Consider the following 18,680-nt stretch of genomic DNA (forward strand, 5'->3'; position numbering starts at 1 on the left):
ACCAGAACACATTTTATATCTAAAAGAGCTATCTAAACTAACGGCTCATGGTTTTTCAAACAAGCACAAGAAAAATCCCCCCCAAAAAATCTTTTTTGTTCAAAATAAATTCGTGAGATGGCGCCACATTTTATATTCAATGATGGGAAAAGTTACCACTATATGGGCAATCTATCCCCCTACGACGGTACTAGGATTTATTTTAATACAATTTATTAGCTAGGTACCTTATTTGGAAGATAGACAATGGACGAAGCAAATGATTAAATACATTCTCTACCATCCAGGTCCTATCTTTTAAGTCAAATTCTTTCATCTCATAAAACACTTAAAATCCCAAAGGGTTGGATATACAATCAATACTAATCTTATATTATCAATACTGCCGATTTGTTAGGAAGATGACTATTGTCGTCATGTTTATAGCCCACCCCAGACTAGTCGACCGACTCTGGGGGGCTACAGGAATTATTATTATTATTATTATTATTTAGGGCTGATTATTAATTAGGGCAATCACCCTAGTTAGGGCTGATTGAGAGACTGACGAAAAACGCCGATCTCGTCTGTACACGGGAAAAGGTGAAGAAAAAGGAAGAGAGGAGTGTTTTCAAGAGAAGTTATTATTTTTGACAAGAAATGTATACCTACCTACTTACTACTTAACAAATATAACTCTAACGAATTAACAGAAAACATTGGAGAAGCTAAAAATACTGATTTTCCTATAAATAGGTATAAATTATGTTGAAAATTATTATAAAAATTACAACATTTCAGGAAATAGAATAAGTCTGGTAACAAAAATAAATTTTAGAACACACATATAGTTGTAAAGTAATTTTATTAATAGAAGAAATAATTTGAATAAAGATTAGCGAGCGTGAGCTTTACAAAATGGTCTGCCTGCTTTTGCGAAGAAACTTTGACCTTCTAGATTCTTTTTACACGAAGGTACCTGAAATCATTTGACAAAAGAGAAAAACGAATTAAGTTAGTTGTACGAGTTTTTTTTTATTTTTATATTGAATGAAAAAGCAACAGAGCTCCCACCAAACCCGAAAGTATTTCATGTACTTTTGAAAGGTCATAATGTCAAGATGACGACTTGAAACATTTTTTTCACTCCCACATACCTACCCGTAGGAGCCTGAAGGTAGGTAGGTATTTAATTTGCAAACCTTTTCTTGTCTTCTCAGAAAATGAGGCTCTATAAGTCTATTCAATATGTACATTATGCATTGTGGGCTCTTTTTCGTTCAATATGATATTTCGTTCGTTTTAATAAGGCTTTTGTATAGCGGATTCAATAGAGTATAAAATACATAATATCTAATAAATCTAATAATTATGAAATAGGTATTCAGAGGAAAAAACTTACTGAGCAATTGAAACAAAGACTGTGGTAGTTATTGTTCAAAGCTTCTACCCATCTGTCTCCAGCTTCAATAGGGAATCCGCAAGCAAAGCATTTTGTCGTGAATAGATCGTTCCAATCTGGAAAATAAGAATTTAGATAATGAAAAATAAAAATAAAAATTTGGACCGATTGCAATACTTTCTCATTACCTTGTATAGGTTCCCTATACGTAAGGGTAATAGAAAGTAAAAAATGTTGTTTACAAATGCAAAAATTGACAATTAAATAATTCATTTAGGTATCATTTTAAATAACTAAATATTGTAAGTATACGTAGGTATTCCCTGTCTAATATTTTCTCAAGAAACTTCATATTTTGTTGAACATACCTACATTACCTACCTATTATTATGGAATCCGGGGTAAATAACTAAAATTCATTTTGTATGTGCGCCTCATAAATACTATGTGTATGCAATGTGCAATACAATAAATCATTGTTTTTATTGGTGGATGTGCAATATTTTCTCAACCTTTAAATACTTAATACAGCCACTTCCTAGATACTTACAACTCAATTTCACAAAGTAGGAAAACTTCATAAACTCTAGTGTGACACCCCACAGAGGTTTTTCTTCATTATATGTATCTAGGCTTGTCTAGATTACTTACCGTTTTCACAGTAAGGTAAGCCTTCTTCGAGGAAGAATGGATTGTTTCCAAAGAGTTTACCACAGTAGGCACATGTGAAGCACTCAGGATGATAATGTTTTCCAATGGCATTCAAACAATCCTGAGAATATCAAACAATAATATTAGTTTCATACCGAATCTTCTTTAGAAAACCAAAGTTACTTGGTGCAAAGTTCTGTATTTATGTTCTCAGTTTCTGATTGCCTCTTCTCAATGACAGGTCGACGAGATCCAAACCTATGAAAATGATTCAGAGCACTCAGACTGGAGTCGGGTCACGGGTTTGATTCCCGCCCGGGGCGGATTTTATCCTTAACAGATAAGGTTCGTTCTAGGAACGGCTGGCTTTATCCTATCCTGTCTTCCTTCTCTCTTCGCTTTTGGGACTATAAGACCTTAGCAGTTACAGTTCCCGCTATCACGCTATCAAACCTAAAAAAAAAAAAAAAAAAAAAAAAAAAAAAAAACCTGACATCAATATACCCTTTAGAACACCTAGGTACCATAGGGATACCCTTCATAAAGAGGACTGAGTCGAATCCCTGTCCGCGGGATACCACAAAAAACGCTGTTTAGATCTCTTTATTAGTGGAAAATTTTCTTCCACAGAGCTCAGATTTGAATTCTGAGAGCAGATAATAGTTGCTAGGGGTCAAGTCTATACTATAGGGTGGTTGGAGTATATCTGTGAAATTACATTCCAACATAGCAGCCTTTGTAACGGCAGCAGTATGGACGGGAGCATACATTGTCATGGAGAAGACGGGCACTTTGGGTCAGCTATCCGCGCCTCTTCTCTTTCATGGAATCTTTCAATCTTGTGCAAGAATAAAGGAAATAAACTATATTTAACTCCTTCTACCTTTAAACACCGCGGTAGGACCTCGACAAGCTCAGTAGTTTCGGGTGTAACCGCTTGGGCTGGTCGCCCGGACCTTGGTTTGTGTTCTAGCGATTTACGCCCCAACATGAACTTTTTTGAAATTTGTTTAAACGTGGATAATGATAATGAGGGAGGAGAATATCCATAAACACTATACAGTGCATTCATAAAGTCCCCCCCCCACCTTAATTTTTGAACCGATGAATTTAGAAACCTGAAATTTTGTATACAAGCCTATATGAGTTTTAATTCTAAGACAGTTTTGATATGGGTACATAACAGATTTGTAGAGAAATTTTATACTAGGATCTAAATAGATAACTTATGAAAATTGAATTTGATTGGTACATCTTCTTCGCTGAGTTTTGAGCTTGATTCTCCTGCTTATAAAGCGAGGTTTAAAAATAATATAGTATGCAAACCTATAGGTTTACAAAGTAAAACTACTTAGTGAGGAAATTTAGTCTCAGTATAATCGTAAATAGTGTAACTTTTCATCCTTGATATGAAACACAAGTTAAGCACTAAAACTTGTATGTTAGTTGAAGAGAGTAGGAGTAAAAGTTAGATCATAAAGCAGAATAGTCCACGAAGCATTTTCTTTGAATAATATATTCGCCTTTGTGAACGAAATGAGAAAAAGAAATATAGTTCACAGCTAACAGGTAATAGAAAGTAATAACAATGCATAAGGGATGTAGGTCTCAAGAACATTAAACTAGGTATAATAGAAACGTGTACATGTACAGTATGACTCAATGAACATTAGAGATAAAAGGAAGAAAAACCAAAGTTAAAATAGGTAATCACAAAAAGTTTTCTTTCTTCAATCGTACTCACAGTTTATTATACAGAACCGATTAAATTTTATTGAGGCATTTATTTGTAACACACCTGATAAAATTGTTTAGTTAGAAAAGATGGTATTATCAAAATTAGGAGGTGTTATTACTCGGATTTGATTAAGGATAAAATCGCGATAAGTATAGATTTCGTAAGTTTTGTTTCTATGACATTTCTAGATCGAGAACATCCAATTCTGCCTCATTTTATGGAATAAACGTGCTCTGCACATAAATATTATCCATAACTCAAACTCTATACAATCTCATGTTAAAGTGTTTGTTAATCTCTAAGCATTCTGTTTAGGAGTAGTCTCCGAGAATTAGAGTTTTTACTCCCCATTTATAGGTCCTCTCCGGCCCCTAGATTGATTAACTATAAACCGCCTCATCCCTGCTTCATTGAGTCATCCGGTATAAAGCTCTCTCTGTTTCCTGCTGAATAAAAATACTTGTTTTATATCATTCTACCAAACGGAAAGTTGAGTTCATTTGAACATGTTTCCCTGGTGACATATGTGATGGAATAAAAATAAAGTAAAACCTTACTACTCGTATAAGATTACATGGATTTCCATTTGTACATTGGGTTACACGTTCAATACGTTCACCTAGAGTAGGTAGTACTCATATATCCTACATAAACGTACCTAAGTACCTACAGTCAGATTCTAAAAAGAAGGGAACGCAACGTTGCCGAAAGTGATAAATCGTCCGTACATATTTGACAGAGTCTTACATATCAGTACTACTGGAAAATGGTACGACTTTTCCGAAATTTTCTTTCACCAAACGATGTAAACCGCTGTTTTGCATATTGCCTAGAGGTCAGTCAGCTAATTTTCGTATTCCTTATTGCCAATCAGTTGAGTTTTATGATCCCGAAAGTGGTTTTTCCTGTACCTACTACTGGAAACTGGTACGACTTTTCCGAAATTTTCTTTCGCCAAATGATGTAAATTGCCGTTTTGCATATTGCCTTATGGTCAGTCAGCTAATTTTCGCAGACTGGGGCCAAGTATTGTTCGAAGCAGAATTCACAATAGAGACCTGAATCTTCTTCAACGAATCCAATATCTTGCAGTGGCCTCTTGCATTGAGGTCTTACACACAGGAAATGATCCGGACACCAAATCTTACCCAAGGCTGTTATGAATGGACCTCTGGAAAAACACAATAGACATTGAACTCAAAATTACACTCACGATGGGTTGATCTTTTGAAAGTTACCGTCGTAGGGGGATAGATTGCCCATATAGGGGTAACTTTTCCCATCATTGAATATAAAATGTGGCGCCATCTCACGAATTTATTTAATGACTGTGATTGAAGACTTGAAATTTAACTTGAGATGTCACAACAGGAACAACAAGACAATTAAATCATTCAATCATTCACATTTCACTCACTGATCGCTCTATCTCCAGAACCACAACACCTAGAAAGCTGAAATTTGGTAGGAATATTCCTTTTATGGTCTAGGTGTGCAATAAGAAAGGGTTTTGCGAAAATCTAAACCGATCCTGAGATATGGTCAACTTTTGGTCGCTAAAATCTCCATAAGAAATACACAGAGTGCAGAGACCATGCAGAGACTGCGGGAGAGAAATGTTCCGCTCTCGACCAACATTTTGAGTTTCGTTTATGTTTTTAGTTTGATAACTATGTAGTTGATTGCAGCTAATAGGGAGCGCGCAGCGCGACCGCATTTTTTATTTGCTACAAGTTCGGCCATGCCTTTTCTACAAGTTTGGCCATGCCTCGGGATAAACTAGCGGGATTCCGAAGCGAAGCGACGGAATTCAGCTAGTGACATTATATTTTACCCTAATAAATAAAATAAATGGACACATAGTACTGAAAAGATAAAGGTGCAAAATCTCTCTACTATTGGAAAGGTATTGAGTTGAACTCACCGAATCTGTTGGTAGCATTGTCCACACAATGGCACTCTGGCACCAGGAGCTAAGTTCTGTGGATTGAGTACACCTCGTCCCCTCCTTGGCGCTGTTGTTAGTCCAGACGATCCTCCCTTGCCGCCTGCGCCGCTACCTGTGTTTGAGGGTAAACTAGAGGGGTTAGGATCTGATGGCATGCTAGGAATAAGACTTGAAAGTTTCCTAGATAGCTCGGAAGACACGGTTGGTGCAGTAGAAGTTGTGTTACCATTATACTTGGGTGTAATCACATCTGACTTGGGTTCAAACGTATTCTGACGTTCAAATTTAACTTTGGGTTCAAATATAGGCTTTGGTTCACTTTTCTGTACAGATTCCTGAATGGTCTGTTTCGTTTTTAAGCACTGGGATGGTGGACATTGTGATTGGCAGACTTGTTGACACACTTTTTCTTGTGTCAATTGTGTGGAGCTTTCAACTTGTTCGTATGAGCTTTTTGTAATACTTGAAGAGGTTTTCTCAGATATAGTTGCCGATATCTCTTCGTGTACAATCTGTGTCCCCTCTTTTTGTGTCGTCTGAGTTATGCTCTTGGTAGAATCAAGCAAGGAATTAGGTTTGTAACCAAGGGTTGGAATTATCTTGGCAGTATCATCTTTTTGTTTAAGGAAATCAAGGGCAGATGATTTCAAAGGTTCTGCAGATATGGCCGTCGTTTTAACTGAACTTGTTTCCTGTTGTGAAAGGATGTTCATGATTTTCGATTGAATAGATACTGATTCCTGGGCAGCAGTTTTGATCAATAAAGGAGAGTTACGCAGTTTGGTGTGAATGTCACATTCATCAATGTGTTCCTGATAGTGAGGAATGGTAGCAGGAATATGAAGACCAGAGGATGTTAGAGGAAACTGGTGGGAGTGGGTAATGTCTCCCCCGATCTCATCACCAGACTTGTGTATCTTGTCTGAACCTTTAGCTTGTGATTTGCTATCTGCTTGTTGACTACCAGGGATTTTAGGCACGTAAGTTTCAAAAGGAGCATCAGTAATAACGTGAACTACAGGGGTAGGGGCGGGGGGTGGAGGAGCAGGCAATGGGGAGTAAGGTCTATCAGAAGCAATGGTTAACGCACTCAACATGCTGTAGCAAGGAGGTTCTTTCTTGGGTTTTTCTTCCTTCTCACCCAACAATATGTTAACAGGTTTATTGATATCGGCGAGTTTGGTTAGTGTGTCAAGAGGTTTTGTAACAGAAGGTAGAGGTGAGTAGGATCGGTCAGGGGCCACCGTAAGGGCATTTAGCATGGGAGATTCTGGTCTGATGAGGACAGGTTTGGTTTCAGGAGGTAGTGGCTTCATGGATGGAATTTCAATAGGTTCAGGGAAAGGCACTGGATTAAATGGAGTGATTGGAGCAGTTGTCATTGCTTGTGCCATAAGTCCTGGTGTTTCATGATACTTTGGTAACTCATAAACATGTTCAGGAGCAACAGTTATAGCAGGAATATTTTCTAGTTCATTGTAATTTTCCTTCGATTCTTTAGGAGGTGATCTAGTCAGAGCAGGAGGGGCTTTAGTGGGAGTGGTTTCAACTTTGGGTTCTGACTGAGAAGACACATTTTGCGCAGGAGTGGGAGAGGTACATCTAGAACGAGGCTTTCCAGGAAGAACAGGGAATACAGGAGGAAAAGATATAGTTACATCAGGAGATAAAGGACGCACAAGAGAAGCTGGAGGAAGCATTTTGCGCAGGAGTGGGAGAGGTACATCTAGAGCGAGGCTTTCCAGGAAGAACAGGGAATACAGGAGGAAAAGATATAGTTACATCAGGAGATAAAGGACGCACAAGAGAAGCTGGAGGAAGTAATGAGCGAGTATCATGTGGGACTTGATGTGGTGAAGGCAATACTTCGGCATGAGGAACTGGAGATGATCTGGTATAATAAGGTCTCATGTTGGCTGCATAATCAAAAATACCCTGATCTTCTCTCCTTGGAGCTGGTGGTAAGAATACCTCCTCCTTCTTCTCAGGTTTACTCACTGGAGTAGACGGCCTCTTTTCGGCCTCAATAATTGATTTTAGCAAACAAGTCGACCCTATGGTTTCTGTAAGTTTCGCCAGTGCTTTCTTATCAGGTGACAATTCTTCTACTTTCGGGGAAACATCATTCAACTTTGTCTCAGTTTGAGATTTGGTAACAGGGGCAAACGCGCTGTTGGTATTATTGCCTATGGTTTGTCCGTTACTAATAGAAGATTTTATTTCCTCTGGGGGAGAGGGAGTGGGGATGTTTTTATCAGGGTCTAAATCTAAATATGTAACATGCCAGGTCAAACCAAAAGGATGGAATCAAGCAAAGAAAAGCGAAAGAAAAAGATTAGGAAGCGATAATAAGCGTAGAAAAATAGCTCAACAATAAAATGTGAAGAAAGAGAATACCTCAAACAAAAAGTATTGACTCTTAATCTGAGGGTTCAAATCTCCATTGACTCTTCTGAAAGTCTACTGTTTAACTTTTTTTTTCTCTCTCTTTTTCCACATTTATCTATTATTTAAAATTAATCTAACACAATATTACAAAACTACCTACATTATTTTATCCAAAGTTTAAACTCTGGAATTTACATTTCATGTGAGAATTATGAGGGCTAGCCAAGTTAGAAATCTTTTAATATGAAGAAGATGAAGATGAAAATGACATTAGTATTACAGTCTTTTACAATTTACTTTAAAAAGTTCATTATTCGGACTCAGATTATTTGCAAACAGAAATGAGCCTTATTTCTCCATTATTTCAATAACATCCCAACCTGTAACTATATTCCCTCCCTTGGTTGTCTTATAAATAAATTCATTTCGTCTTCTTCTACTATAAAAAAATTAATACCTTTTGTAGTTTACAGAGTACCTAGGACCTAGGTACTAGGTTGTAGGATGAGTATTACCTAGGGCTACCAATTTATCATACACACGGAAAACTAATAATGATAACTAAAAATAGGTATGTAGATAAAAATACTAGGTAGGTATTATTTTACTACTCGTATTATTATTTACGCATATACGTAGGTTGATAAGTAGGAAGCAAATTAGAATGTTCGTAAGCAGGGAAAAATTATTAAAAATGGCCAAAATACTGTGTTCGTTGGTAGGTATTATTTTACTACTCGTATTATTATTTACATATACGTAGGTTGATAAGTAGGAAGCAAATTAGAATGTTCGTAAGCAGGGAAAAATTATTAAAAATGGCCAAAATACTGTGTTCGTAAAACAACTAGGTAACAACATCTCAGTATTTTTATAGACAGTAATGTCAGTCTATAGTTGACACACAACTCGAGGTTTCACGCCACAAAAACTATAACAATGGATGATGATTACCTTTGAAAACATTTTTGGGCTTTGGTAGGGGACTTTGCGCTGGTTTTGGCGAGTACGTGTTTTGAATCGGTTTTGGTGAGTAAGGACTCTGGACCGGTTTTATAGGTGATCCAAAGTTAACACCTTCCGGAAATAAACAAAAGGACTTGAGGGAATTCTTCCTCTTACATATTCTTTCTCTGTTGTCTGGGCTACTAGGTCTGATGAACGGTAAAATTTACTGCACTCAGTGGAGTAAGCATTGAAAGAAATTAGGGTATACTCACTCAAGAATGAGTGCTCGTAAGAAGAAGAAGAAGAAGAAAAAAAAAAAGAAAAAAAAAATACTTGGGGATTTTCAGTAAACTGTTAAACAACGTGCCCGTGTTAAATAATGTTAAATGAAATGGGTTTTAGTGCTAGATACTGAAAGATCACTTACCGCACTGAAAAGAATGTTTCAATTAAAGAGCGAATGGGAAGTATCTATGAAAAAATCTGGTGTGAACATCACACGACTTTCCTTATCCTATTGAATGATGCTTATTTGAGTGTTCTTTTACCCTAACTTTTACAATATCTCTAACCGTTTTGTCGCTATAGCTGAAAACCGCCAAAAAACGGTCGAAATCTGTCCAAAAGCGGTAAAAATACCGCCAAGCGCAGCAACCATCTCAAACAAACGTTTTGTGTTGCATCCTTGTCACATTAGTGAACCACATACCAAATTTCAAGTTTCTAGCTTATACCGTTCCCGAGATATTGTTAAATTACACCGAAAACCGCCAAAAAGCGGTAAAATGCCGCCAACCGTTGCACCGATCCTAACCAAAAGTTTCGTGTCGCATCCTTGTCAGCTACATGCCAAATTTAAAGTCTCATAGCTCTTACCGTTCTCGAGATATTTTGTTTACAGACAGACACAGACAGACAGACAGACACACACACGGACCAATGGCTGAAACTTTGGATTTAGGCTCTAGGGACCTCAAAACGTGTTTTGGCACTAAAATTTGACCATCGAAAATTTGACCCGATTACATTACTTTCCTTCCTATAGGATAAGGAAAGTAAAAAGACGAGAAACTCCCGGTGACCCGATTACATTACTTTCCCTCCTATAGGATAAGGAAAGTAAAAAGAGATCAAGTTCGTATTCAGGAATTCACCGATCTTCTATCAGAAGCCTTTAGATCTGTGAGCTGTTAGAAATCTGATGTGAACATCACACGACTCAAAACGTGTTTTGGACACAAAAAAATGAGCATCGAAAAATTTGTCGAATAGGTACGTCACTTTCTATTTAATAAGTGCGTTTCAAGAGATTTTCCATAAACAATTACGGATTTGTTGATAGATTAACCTTTGCATTGTGCTTTTTAAAAGTAAATTGATCATCTAATCCCCAAATATTTTTTCCGTGAAATTCCTTCCTAGAGGATAAGGATAAGGAAAGTAAAAATAGATCAAGTTCGTATTCAGGAATTCACCGATCTTCTATCAGAAGCCTTTAGATCTGTGAGCTGTTAGAAATCTAATGTGAACATCACACGACTCAAAACGTGTTTTGGACACAAAAAAATGAGCATCGAAAAATTTGTCGAATACGTCACTTTCTATTTAATAAGTACGTTTCAAAAGATTTTCCATAAACACTTTCGGATTTGTTGATAGATTAACCTTTGCATTGTGCTTTTTAAAAGTAAATTGATCATCTAATCCCCAAATATTTTTTCCGTGAAATTCCTTAAATTTCCATAAACCTTTCGCAACTTATACGATTTTTCCTTTTTTCCTAAAATGAAAATTTTCACATCAAAATATACATAAACACCTCTCTTCAATTTGGTAGTTTAAAGATATTTAATTTTAAGATTTGATACATAACAGAATCTAACTTGAGGTACGTATAAGTGGTAGGTAACATAAAAGTGCGATAGTTTTATTAAAATGAAGAACAAAAGTTTAATAAAAATGATTGTGTAGGTATAGAGGGAAAAAAGATATTGACTAAAATGGTAATAGATAATAAAAAAAGTAAGCAACATAGGTAACGAAGAGGAAAATGAACATTATGTTAACGATCTGATAATTATGTGATTGCTCTCTAACATAATTTCATGTTTTTATAAATACAGGTCTGTTTTTCATTCCTACGCCGCATCGATGCGGCGTTCACTCTGCGTCAGGAGTGGGGGTAAAAAGTGGAAATAATATCAGATTCTAAAGTTAGCAACTCTATCAAATCAGAAATCATTATCACAAAATATCGGGCTAAACATATCGTTACCTGGTTCTGGAGATCTGGGTTCCTGGTCAGCTTCCTGTACCATTTTCAGGACTTCACTGTTGGCTGGAGTATAGTTCTTCTCGTTCTTCTTGAAGTTCACGCTAAGGACAACAGGGAAAGAGGACGGAAATTAGAAAGAAGATGAAAATAAATGAGATATACGATATTCTACCCTGGTACCTAAAGCCGCCATTGGTCGCTACTTGATTAAAGTGTACATAAGCTCAGCCCGTAGATTAATTTGTTAGAAACTAAAAAAAGTAGCTGCTCAATTGTCCTCACGAGGCTGAGTGCGCCCCGAACTTCAAGCATAGAGCCGTAAAAACTTCGACCCCGCCGGGAATCGAACCCGGGACCTCCGGAGTGCAAGCCTAGGCCACAGAGTCTACAGAAAAAAGAAAATAGTTTCATTTACCCAAGAACTCCTCCTGCCAGTACTTCGGCCTGTGCAGACAATGTCTCAGCAATGCTTTCCTCGCTGTAGATTCCCACAGGACTATTGTACTGCTTGTTAACCAGTTGCTTTCCATCGTGACCATTTACCTATGAGAAGAAAAACTTTTTGTAAATTGTGGATCCAACTATCAAGCTCAAGTTAAGACATATCAATCTCAAGTTAAGACATATCAAGCTCAAGTTAAGACATATCAATCTCAAGTTAAGACATACCTACTATCAGGACCGTATCCAGAATTTTGTCGAGGAGCAAGAGTCGAAACATTGTGGTCCGAGGGGGGTGGATGCTCCCAACGGATTTTCAGAGTCTGGCCTACAGTAAAGGAGAAAAATGGACCTCGAGGGACGTATTTAGGGACGAGGGCAGGGACGTATACCTAGTGTTCACTAAGCGTCAAACTCTAAAGAATAACAGTAGGTAGGTATCAAAATACCCAAAACCCCACCATACCTACGTACAGTTAACAATAATTACCTATAAAATTCTCGTTTATTGATTCAAAGAATGAGGATACAAGTAGATAAAACGTTATGTCCTAATGTATACGTACCTTAATGTACCTACCTAAGTACCTAAACACTCTAAACAGGTCAGAAGGTAATTAAAATCTAAACCCTATGAACGAAAAAATAACATCAACACCTACGTTTTTTACCTACCGACTTAAGTACCTACATAATATGTAATATACCACCTACCTACCTATTTACTTTGTTATGGCATTAGGTAAGTAGGTACTTCATATGCAAAACAGTATTTTCATGCTGATACACATTCAATACAGAACTAATGAAGTAATGACACAAACGAAAACAAAATACCTGCCTAAAAATAAATACATTATTAGACACTTTATGTGGTCAGCCCCCTTTTTTTGCTCCTTTACTCTAGGCCAGACTCGAAAATTTGAACCCTCCCTTATATACTGTTTGCAAGACTCTTGGCCCCCTCACTGAAGTCCTGCATACGGGGATACGGGCCTAATCTCAATTATTCACAAAGGGAGCTTTTATAAAATGCTGCCAAGACCTACTTTTCAATCAGAAACTGTGAAGTTGTTTTACTCAAATTCGATTTTTGTCTTCTTGAAAAAGCTCTTAGCTGAATTATTATCAGGTGTTCCCAGTCAGGGCCGTATACAAGATTTTACGCGACATGCCAGCATGCCAAAGTCTTGACGTGCGCGCCTCCCAGTACGCTTAATCAAGGCCCAAGTTATTTTCTTAATGACGTCATGAGGCTGAATAAAATAATTCGAATTTTACATGCCTGCATGGTGAATTTTGTTTGCATTTGAACTTGAAATGTGATCAGTAGGTGTAAAGACTAGAGACAGTACGAATTTAAATTTAGAATAGGATACGGAGGTACGTTAATAAACATTGAAGGGTCACATAGAACGCATGATCTAGACTTGTAGAGATGGCCAAAATAATATTATATATTAATTATTAATCCCATTGGACCTTGGTGAAAATATTTCTTTTTACCACTCACGCATTGTAAATCTATGCGTGAGTGGTGAATAAATAGAATTCAATGAAAGCGGAAAACATTTCCAATCTAGAGGAAAACATTTTCAATCTGATTTGGCATTTCTCGTTTTAAATCGCAGGTTAGATTTAAAAGATATTTTTAATATAAAACACCAAGTCTAGAACTCAATGTTGAAATGAAAAATGTCCCACTTGATGTCATCATAGTCTCATGTCTCATGTCAACATAGATCAATAGACTGTAGATCTAGTAAGAATTACATTACAAATGCAAAACATAGCCCACACAGACAACTTTACAAATTCAAAAGAAAATTAGAAATGAGCAAATAAAAAAGATGGTAATATATAATAGGTAGGTACACAATAATTAAAATAATTTGTAACACACATGCAAAAAAAGTAGGTAACTCGCATCCACAGAAAAGAAGAAAACAAAGTTGTTAGTCATGTAAAAGCAGTTTGTCACATTTGATGTTTATTTTATTGCCTTGTTATTAGCTTCAACTACACGCATAAAAATAGCAATAAATGTATCTTTATATGGGTTTGTAAAGTCGTAAAAACACTAGAAATAAGCAAAACTATTAATTCATGTAGATTGACACGTTCCACATTCATATACGTCTCAATGAATTCAAGCGTATTAGGCAAAAATAATGAAGTAACATTTAACATGATCCAATGACAACCTACAGTACTGTAGTGATCTGTACAGTATATTCGACAAGTTCATTCGTTCTTTATTAACTATTTTCAACTCTTGGTTGTAGTTTTCATAATTAAAAAACAATTACAGATCACAATATAAATTACAAAGACAAGTAAACAGGAAGGGAATGCATATCATCGGAATTCGGGATAAAAATGTAGTCAACTGTATGATTTACATTCATCATTCACCTGGAAGTAATTTACAAGGTGTGTTTCCATTGGCCAAGAGAGATTATAGCATGAGAACATTTGGTCCGATAGCGTAAGCAGTAAGATTATATTATTATTATTGTTACGAGTAGATCTTTTTTTTTACATGGTGAAAAAATCGAAAACAATGTATTTTTTAGTCGCGAAACTAGAAATCTGATCAAGTATAACCGCATACTAGACGGTTGGGAATCATGTCTAGCTACTGCAAATACTTGGCTAGACTTACTACTTGCACTATCTCTCGGAACCAATTCCTCCGGCTAAATCTCCCCCACATTGGAGACTTACGAGATAAGCTGCGAGCATTCCCCACACTGAGGTACATCATCAGTAGGAATAGGAGATGCCGGGAATCCTAACTGCTGAGCGTGAGGTGTTACGGGCCTTGGCGATACAGCACGGCCCCCCACTGCATGACTGTGAGTTGCAAAATACGAAGTAACCGAAGCAACTAAACAAACAATCGGTGATGAAAAGGTAAAAGCTGCCTTCCGTGGAGAATCTACATGATTGTAGAAATCGCAAGAAAACCCTTGATGTAAGTAATACCAATCCGCAATGCAACGTCCCGTTGTAATGGAGTCAAAGTTTAAAATAAATAGTGATAGGCATTTTGTTTTTGCTCTCATTTCAATACAAACCTAAATTGAAGCTAGCAAACAAATAGATCTTTTTGTGCTCTTTCCAACGATATGCAATACTCAAAAAGTTGATTTTTGGACTTAATCCACTCTACCTCTTACCCATTCATATCGGATGTATAGTTTTGATAATGCCGTTAGAAGTAATATTCGAAGATTAGCGTTAAAGACAAAAGAAGATGAATTTACTACTCTGTTTAAATGCTTGCAAAAAGCATTCCTAATCAATCTTTATACCACTGCGCTGGTTGCTACTTGTGTTGAGTGCACTCCAGAGTCGAAAAAACTCCGACCCCGCCAGGAATCGAACCCTGGAATTCCGGAGTGCAAGCCTAGTGTGAAACCCACTCGGCCCTGTAGGTAGAATTTTGTCACTCCAACAAGTCTCTACATTTCATTACTTTCTATGAGTGTTAGTATGGGGAAGGGTACATGCCATGTTGCCAAGTGGTCATACTCACGCTACTAGAAAACGGATGGGGGCTAACATTATGGGCAGAACCAATCTTGGTCGGGGGAGGACCTTTGTATGCTAGGGAGGTTTTGGTTACAAGTGCAGGGGTGGGGGATTTCACACCAGCAGGGGAGGGCACATGACCTACAGGAGTAACGGATGGCTTCCAGGTGGTCGTTACAACTCCGCCCCTGAAATAGAGAGAAAAGGAAAATTTCAAATCCATCCCTGAGACTCCTGAGAGCAATTTACTTGGTAAACATTACCTTCTAATGATATTGATCTTTTTTTGAAGAGATTTGATAGAGAAAACTGTGACACTGTAACAAAGGAGGTAAGGAGGTCTTATCGTCCTGAAATCGAAGAGAGAAGGAAGAGAGGATAGGAGAAAGCCAGCCGTTCCGAGAACGTACCTTATGTGGTTGGGATAAAGTTCGCCCCGAGTGGGAATCGCATTCGTCATCTGGCGCTTACAAGCTAACTACAACTAGGCTGGTAAGATCATTCATTCTTTCGGTTGCAAATATTTTAATGGACCTTTTTCGCTTGTGTTGACAAATCACCTGTATGGGAAGTATTGTCTCTTCTCGACCATCTGATGAGGGACATACTACGAAATGGGCAATGGGCATGCTAAGACACAGACCCGTGAACATGACTCCTAGCTATCAAAATTATATTCTACCCAAACCCAAAGGAGGTGGTAGAAAATGTGGTGAAACACTTATGACGACTTCTTCTTCTTCGTCTCCTCCTTTTTCTTATTTTTCTTCTTCACTTCCTCAACCTCCTCCTTCTTATTCTTCTTCTTTAGGTTATCTCAATATCTTTCATATTCTCATCATTCAAAAATGTTCTATAGTTCTCATTACATTTATAATGTACTCTACACATTATCATGTACACACGCATCAAAACAAACTATCTGGGCTCTGACCTAAAAATGTTCTGTTAACAAATTTTCATTTTAGTTGTTTTTATCTTTGACCCAGTTTAATCTTACATACAGCTCCCAAGATTTGATTAGAGAAGACCCTATGTCACGCATGATTATCAAATTATCATTGTTGTTCTAGTAGCAGCGGCAGCGGACTACTGTTCCTCTCCACACTCCCTCTCTGTCTTAAACTCCAAGAAGGAGGCAAAAGTTAGTAGAATTTGAATTACATCGAACAAGTTTCTGGGAGACATAGGTACCTACGAGTATTTACAAAACATCCAGATAGGCACAAAAAGCATTCCTAATCAATCTTTATACCACTGCGCTGGTTGCTACTTGTGTTGGGTGCACTCCAGAGTCGAAAAAACTCCGACCCCGCCAGGAATCGAACCCTGGAATTCCGGAGTGCAAGCCTAGTGTGAAACCCACTCGGGCACGGAAGTTGTTTTGCCCATCCCCAATTCCAAGTAATAAAAATGTTTTACCTCTGGCGGAAAATGAACCGGGAACTTCTGGTATGCAAATCTTTTGTCATATCCACTCGTTTATGGAAGTCTTATCAATGGTTCACGAAGTCAATCCATCGGTGGGAATTAAATGCGTTACCGAATGGGTTAACACATTGTATGGGCCAAGTAAAAGTAATTTCTATTCCTACCTATAGAAACTATTAAAAATGAAATACTGACGCCAGACAATTTGACATGCTGCGTTTTTTTTTTTTTTTTTTAAGGAACATTGAATTCGAAAAGGAAACGCAAATTACGCATAAAATGAATGAATGAGTCATCGTGATAAGGAGCAGCTGTCCCAGTTGAAAGTCTCAGCTTCAATAATTGTTTCTTTATGTTGAGGTTGAAAGAAAAACACTCGGGTTTTTTTTATTGTTTACCAAATTATATATTATCAGATGACCAAATCAATGAAAAAGTTCAATGTTCTAATGAAAAAAGTTCAAAGAGTTGTGACGTCAGATTTCACGTCAAAATGCGCAGAGACGCTTGCGCACAAACAAACGAAGCGGGAGTCATGAATTCTGACGTCATCACCTACGGGAGCGTATGCCGTGACGTCAAACTTCACGATTTACCGGTAATTTTTAAATCGATTTATCTCGGTATCTAGTAGTCGTAGAAGAAAAAGAAAAATTCCATTGGTCTTCATTTTTCCTGCTCTATGACTTTGAAACATCTCCCAAGTAAGCGCAACTGATCTATTCGCGCGACTACACGCTTTCAATGTGCGACGGACCTTGGGCTTTTGGCATAAGTATAGGTACATCATAGGAACCTACTTATCCTTAGTTACGGTCAAGTAGCAATAACCTTTCCTTTACAGTAATGGAAAATTCTGTCTTGTATTTCACGAGTCGGTATATACGAAGTTACGAACATTGCATACTTAAATGGTTATCGCCTCTTGTTTTGAAATATTTCTACTATAATTACACACATGTTGCATAGAATTGTTGTCTGCCTCCTTTAGAAAACAATGCTGCATACTGCCTACAATAGGTTTTAGGTACGTGTCAAAAAGTACATTCTTGTGTAGTTTTACTAACGTGTTATATTCGTCTCGGAGCACGTTTACCGGAGAAAAATATGGAAGTTGTATGCAGATTAGCGTGATATATTACTTATTAGTAGATTTCTGTATACCTATTGTGCGTGTTCCTCATAGGAATTCCAAGTTGTCTGACCAGGCGGGGAACAACTTTTGCTCTCATTAAAGGAAATGAAGAAAATCTTGTCAGTAAAGTAGGTATATTATTTTTTACGGATTTGAACGTGAGTGGCTCGTATAATGTGTGTGGTGAAAAAAGCTTGAGACCTAGGTCTGTGAGACCGCTCTCAGACGTGGTGGGCATCAGAGTAAATCAGAAACTAATTTCATGGTTTACGGATTTGAACGTGAGTGGCTCGTATAATATGTGTGGTGAAAAAAGCTTGAGACCTAGGTCTGTGAGACCGCTCTCAGACGTGGTGGGCATCAGAGTAAATCAGAAACTAATTTCATGATTATCACAACTTCAGGATATCTATGTCCTCTGTCCTTAGAAAAGCGATTTTTTTTGTCTATGCTCATGCTCGTTGGAATTCAGTATAAAGTATACGAGCTAATTAACAAAGCGAGATAAATCAATACACATTACACTAATACTATACGTCCTCTGTCCTTAGAAAAGCGATTTTTTTGTCTATGCTCATGCTCGTTGGAATTCAGTATAAAGTATACGAGCTAATTAACAAAGCGAGATAAATCAATACACATTACACACTTGTCTATTTAGACTTTTAGACTGACGACCAGTCAAGATATTTTATCTTCCTCGGAAATGTTCCAAGGCACTAGATAATGAAAACCAGGTATGCGCGCGAGCAAAATAATATCTTTCTTATTTTCTATCGGTATAAGGGCGAGCTCTGGTGGAAAGGT

The 18,680-nt window shown here is 37.4% G+C and overlaps 1 protein-coding gene across 1 annotated transcript; it reads right to left on the minus strand.

The window, feature by feature from the left end:
• Positions 1–565: 565 nt before the first annotated feature.
• Positions 566–15,530, minus strand: LOC103515161 (PDZ and LIM domain protein Zasp-like). The gene is made up of 10 exons (XM_026827938.1): positions 15,312–15,530; positions 11,745–11,872; positions 11,330–11,430; positions 7,501–8,024; positions 5,695–7,376; positions 4,788–4,941; positions 2,907–2,936; positions 2,033–2,153; positions 1,382–1,497; positions 566–958 (listed from the first exon to the last, which is right to left on the minus strand). Exons 1-10 carry the CDS (start codon positions 15,528–15,530, stop codon positions 875–877), a joined length of 3,159 nt encoding a protein of 1,052 aa, XP_026683739.1. The 3' UTR covers positions 566–874.
• Between the last annotated feature and the right edge of the window lie 3,150 nt (positions 15,531–18,680).

The sequence above is a fragment of the Diaphorina citri genome, unplaced genomic scaffold (genome assembly GCF_000475195.1).
Source record: "Diaphorina citri unplaced genomic scaffold, Diaci psyllid genome assembly version 1.1 scaffold1285, whole genome shotgun sequence".
Lineage (NCBI taxonomy): Eukaryota > Metazoa > Arthropoda > Insecta > Hemiptera > Psyllidae > Diaphorina > Diaphorina citri.

Bases quoted from the DNA above. Each gene is read 5' to 3' on its own strand.
- LOC103515161 (XM_026827938.1), bottom strand. From the start codon at position 15,530: ATGGATTTGAAATTTTCCTTTTCTCTCTATTTCAGGGGCGGAGTTGTA. The intron at 4,942-5,694 runs GTGAGTTCAACT...GTGTTTTTCCAG, and splicing joins CAATGCTACCAACAGATTCG to AGGTCCATTCATAACAGCCT. The intron at 1,498-2,032 runs GTAAGTAATCTA...CTTATTTTCCAG, and splicing joins CTTACCTTACTGTGAAAACG to ATTGGAACGATCTATTCACG.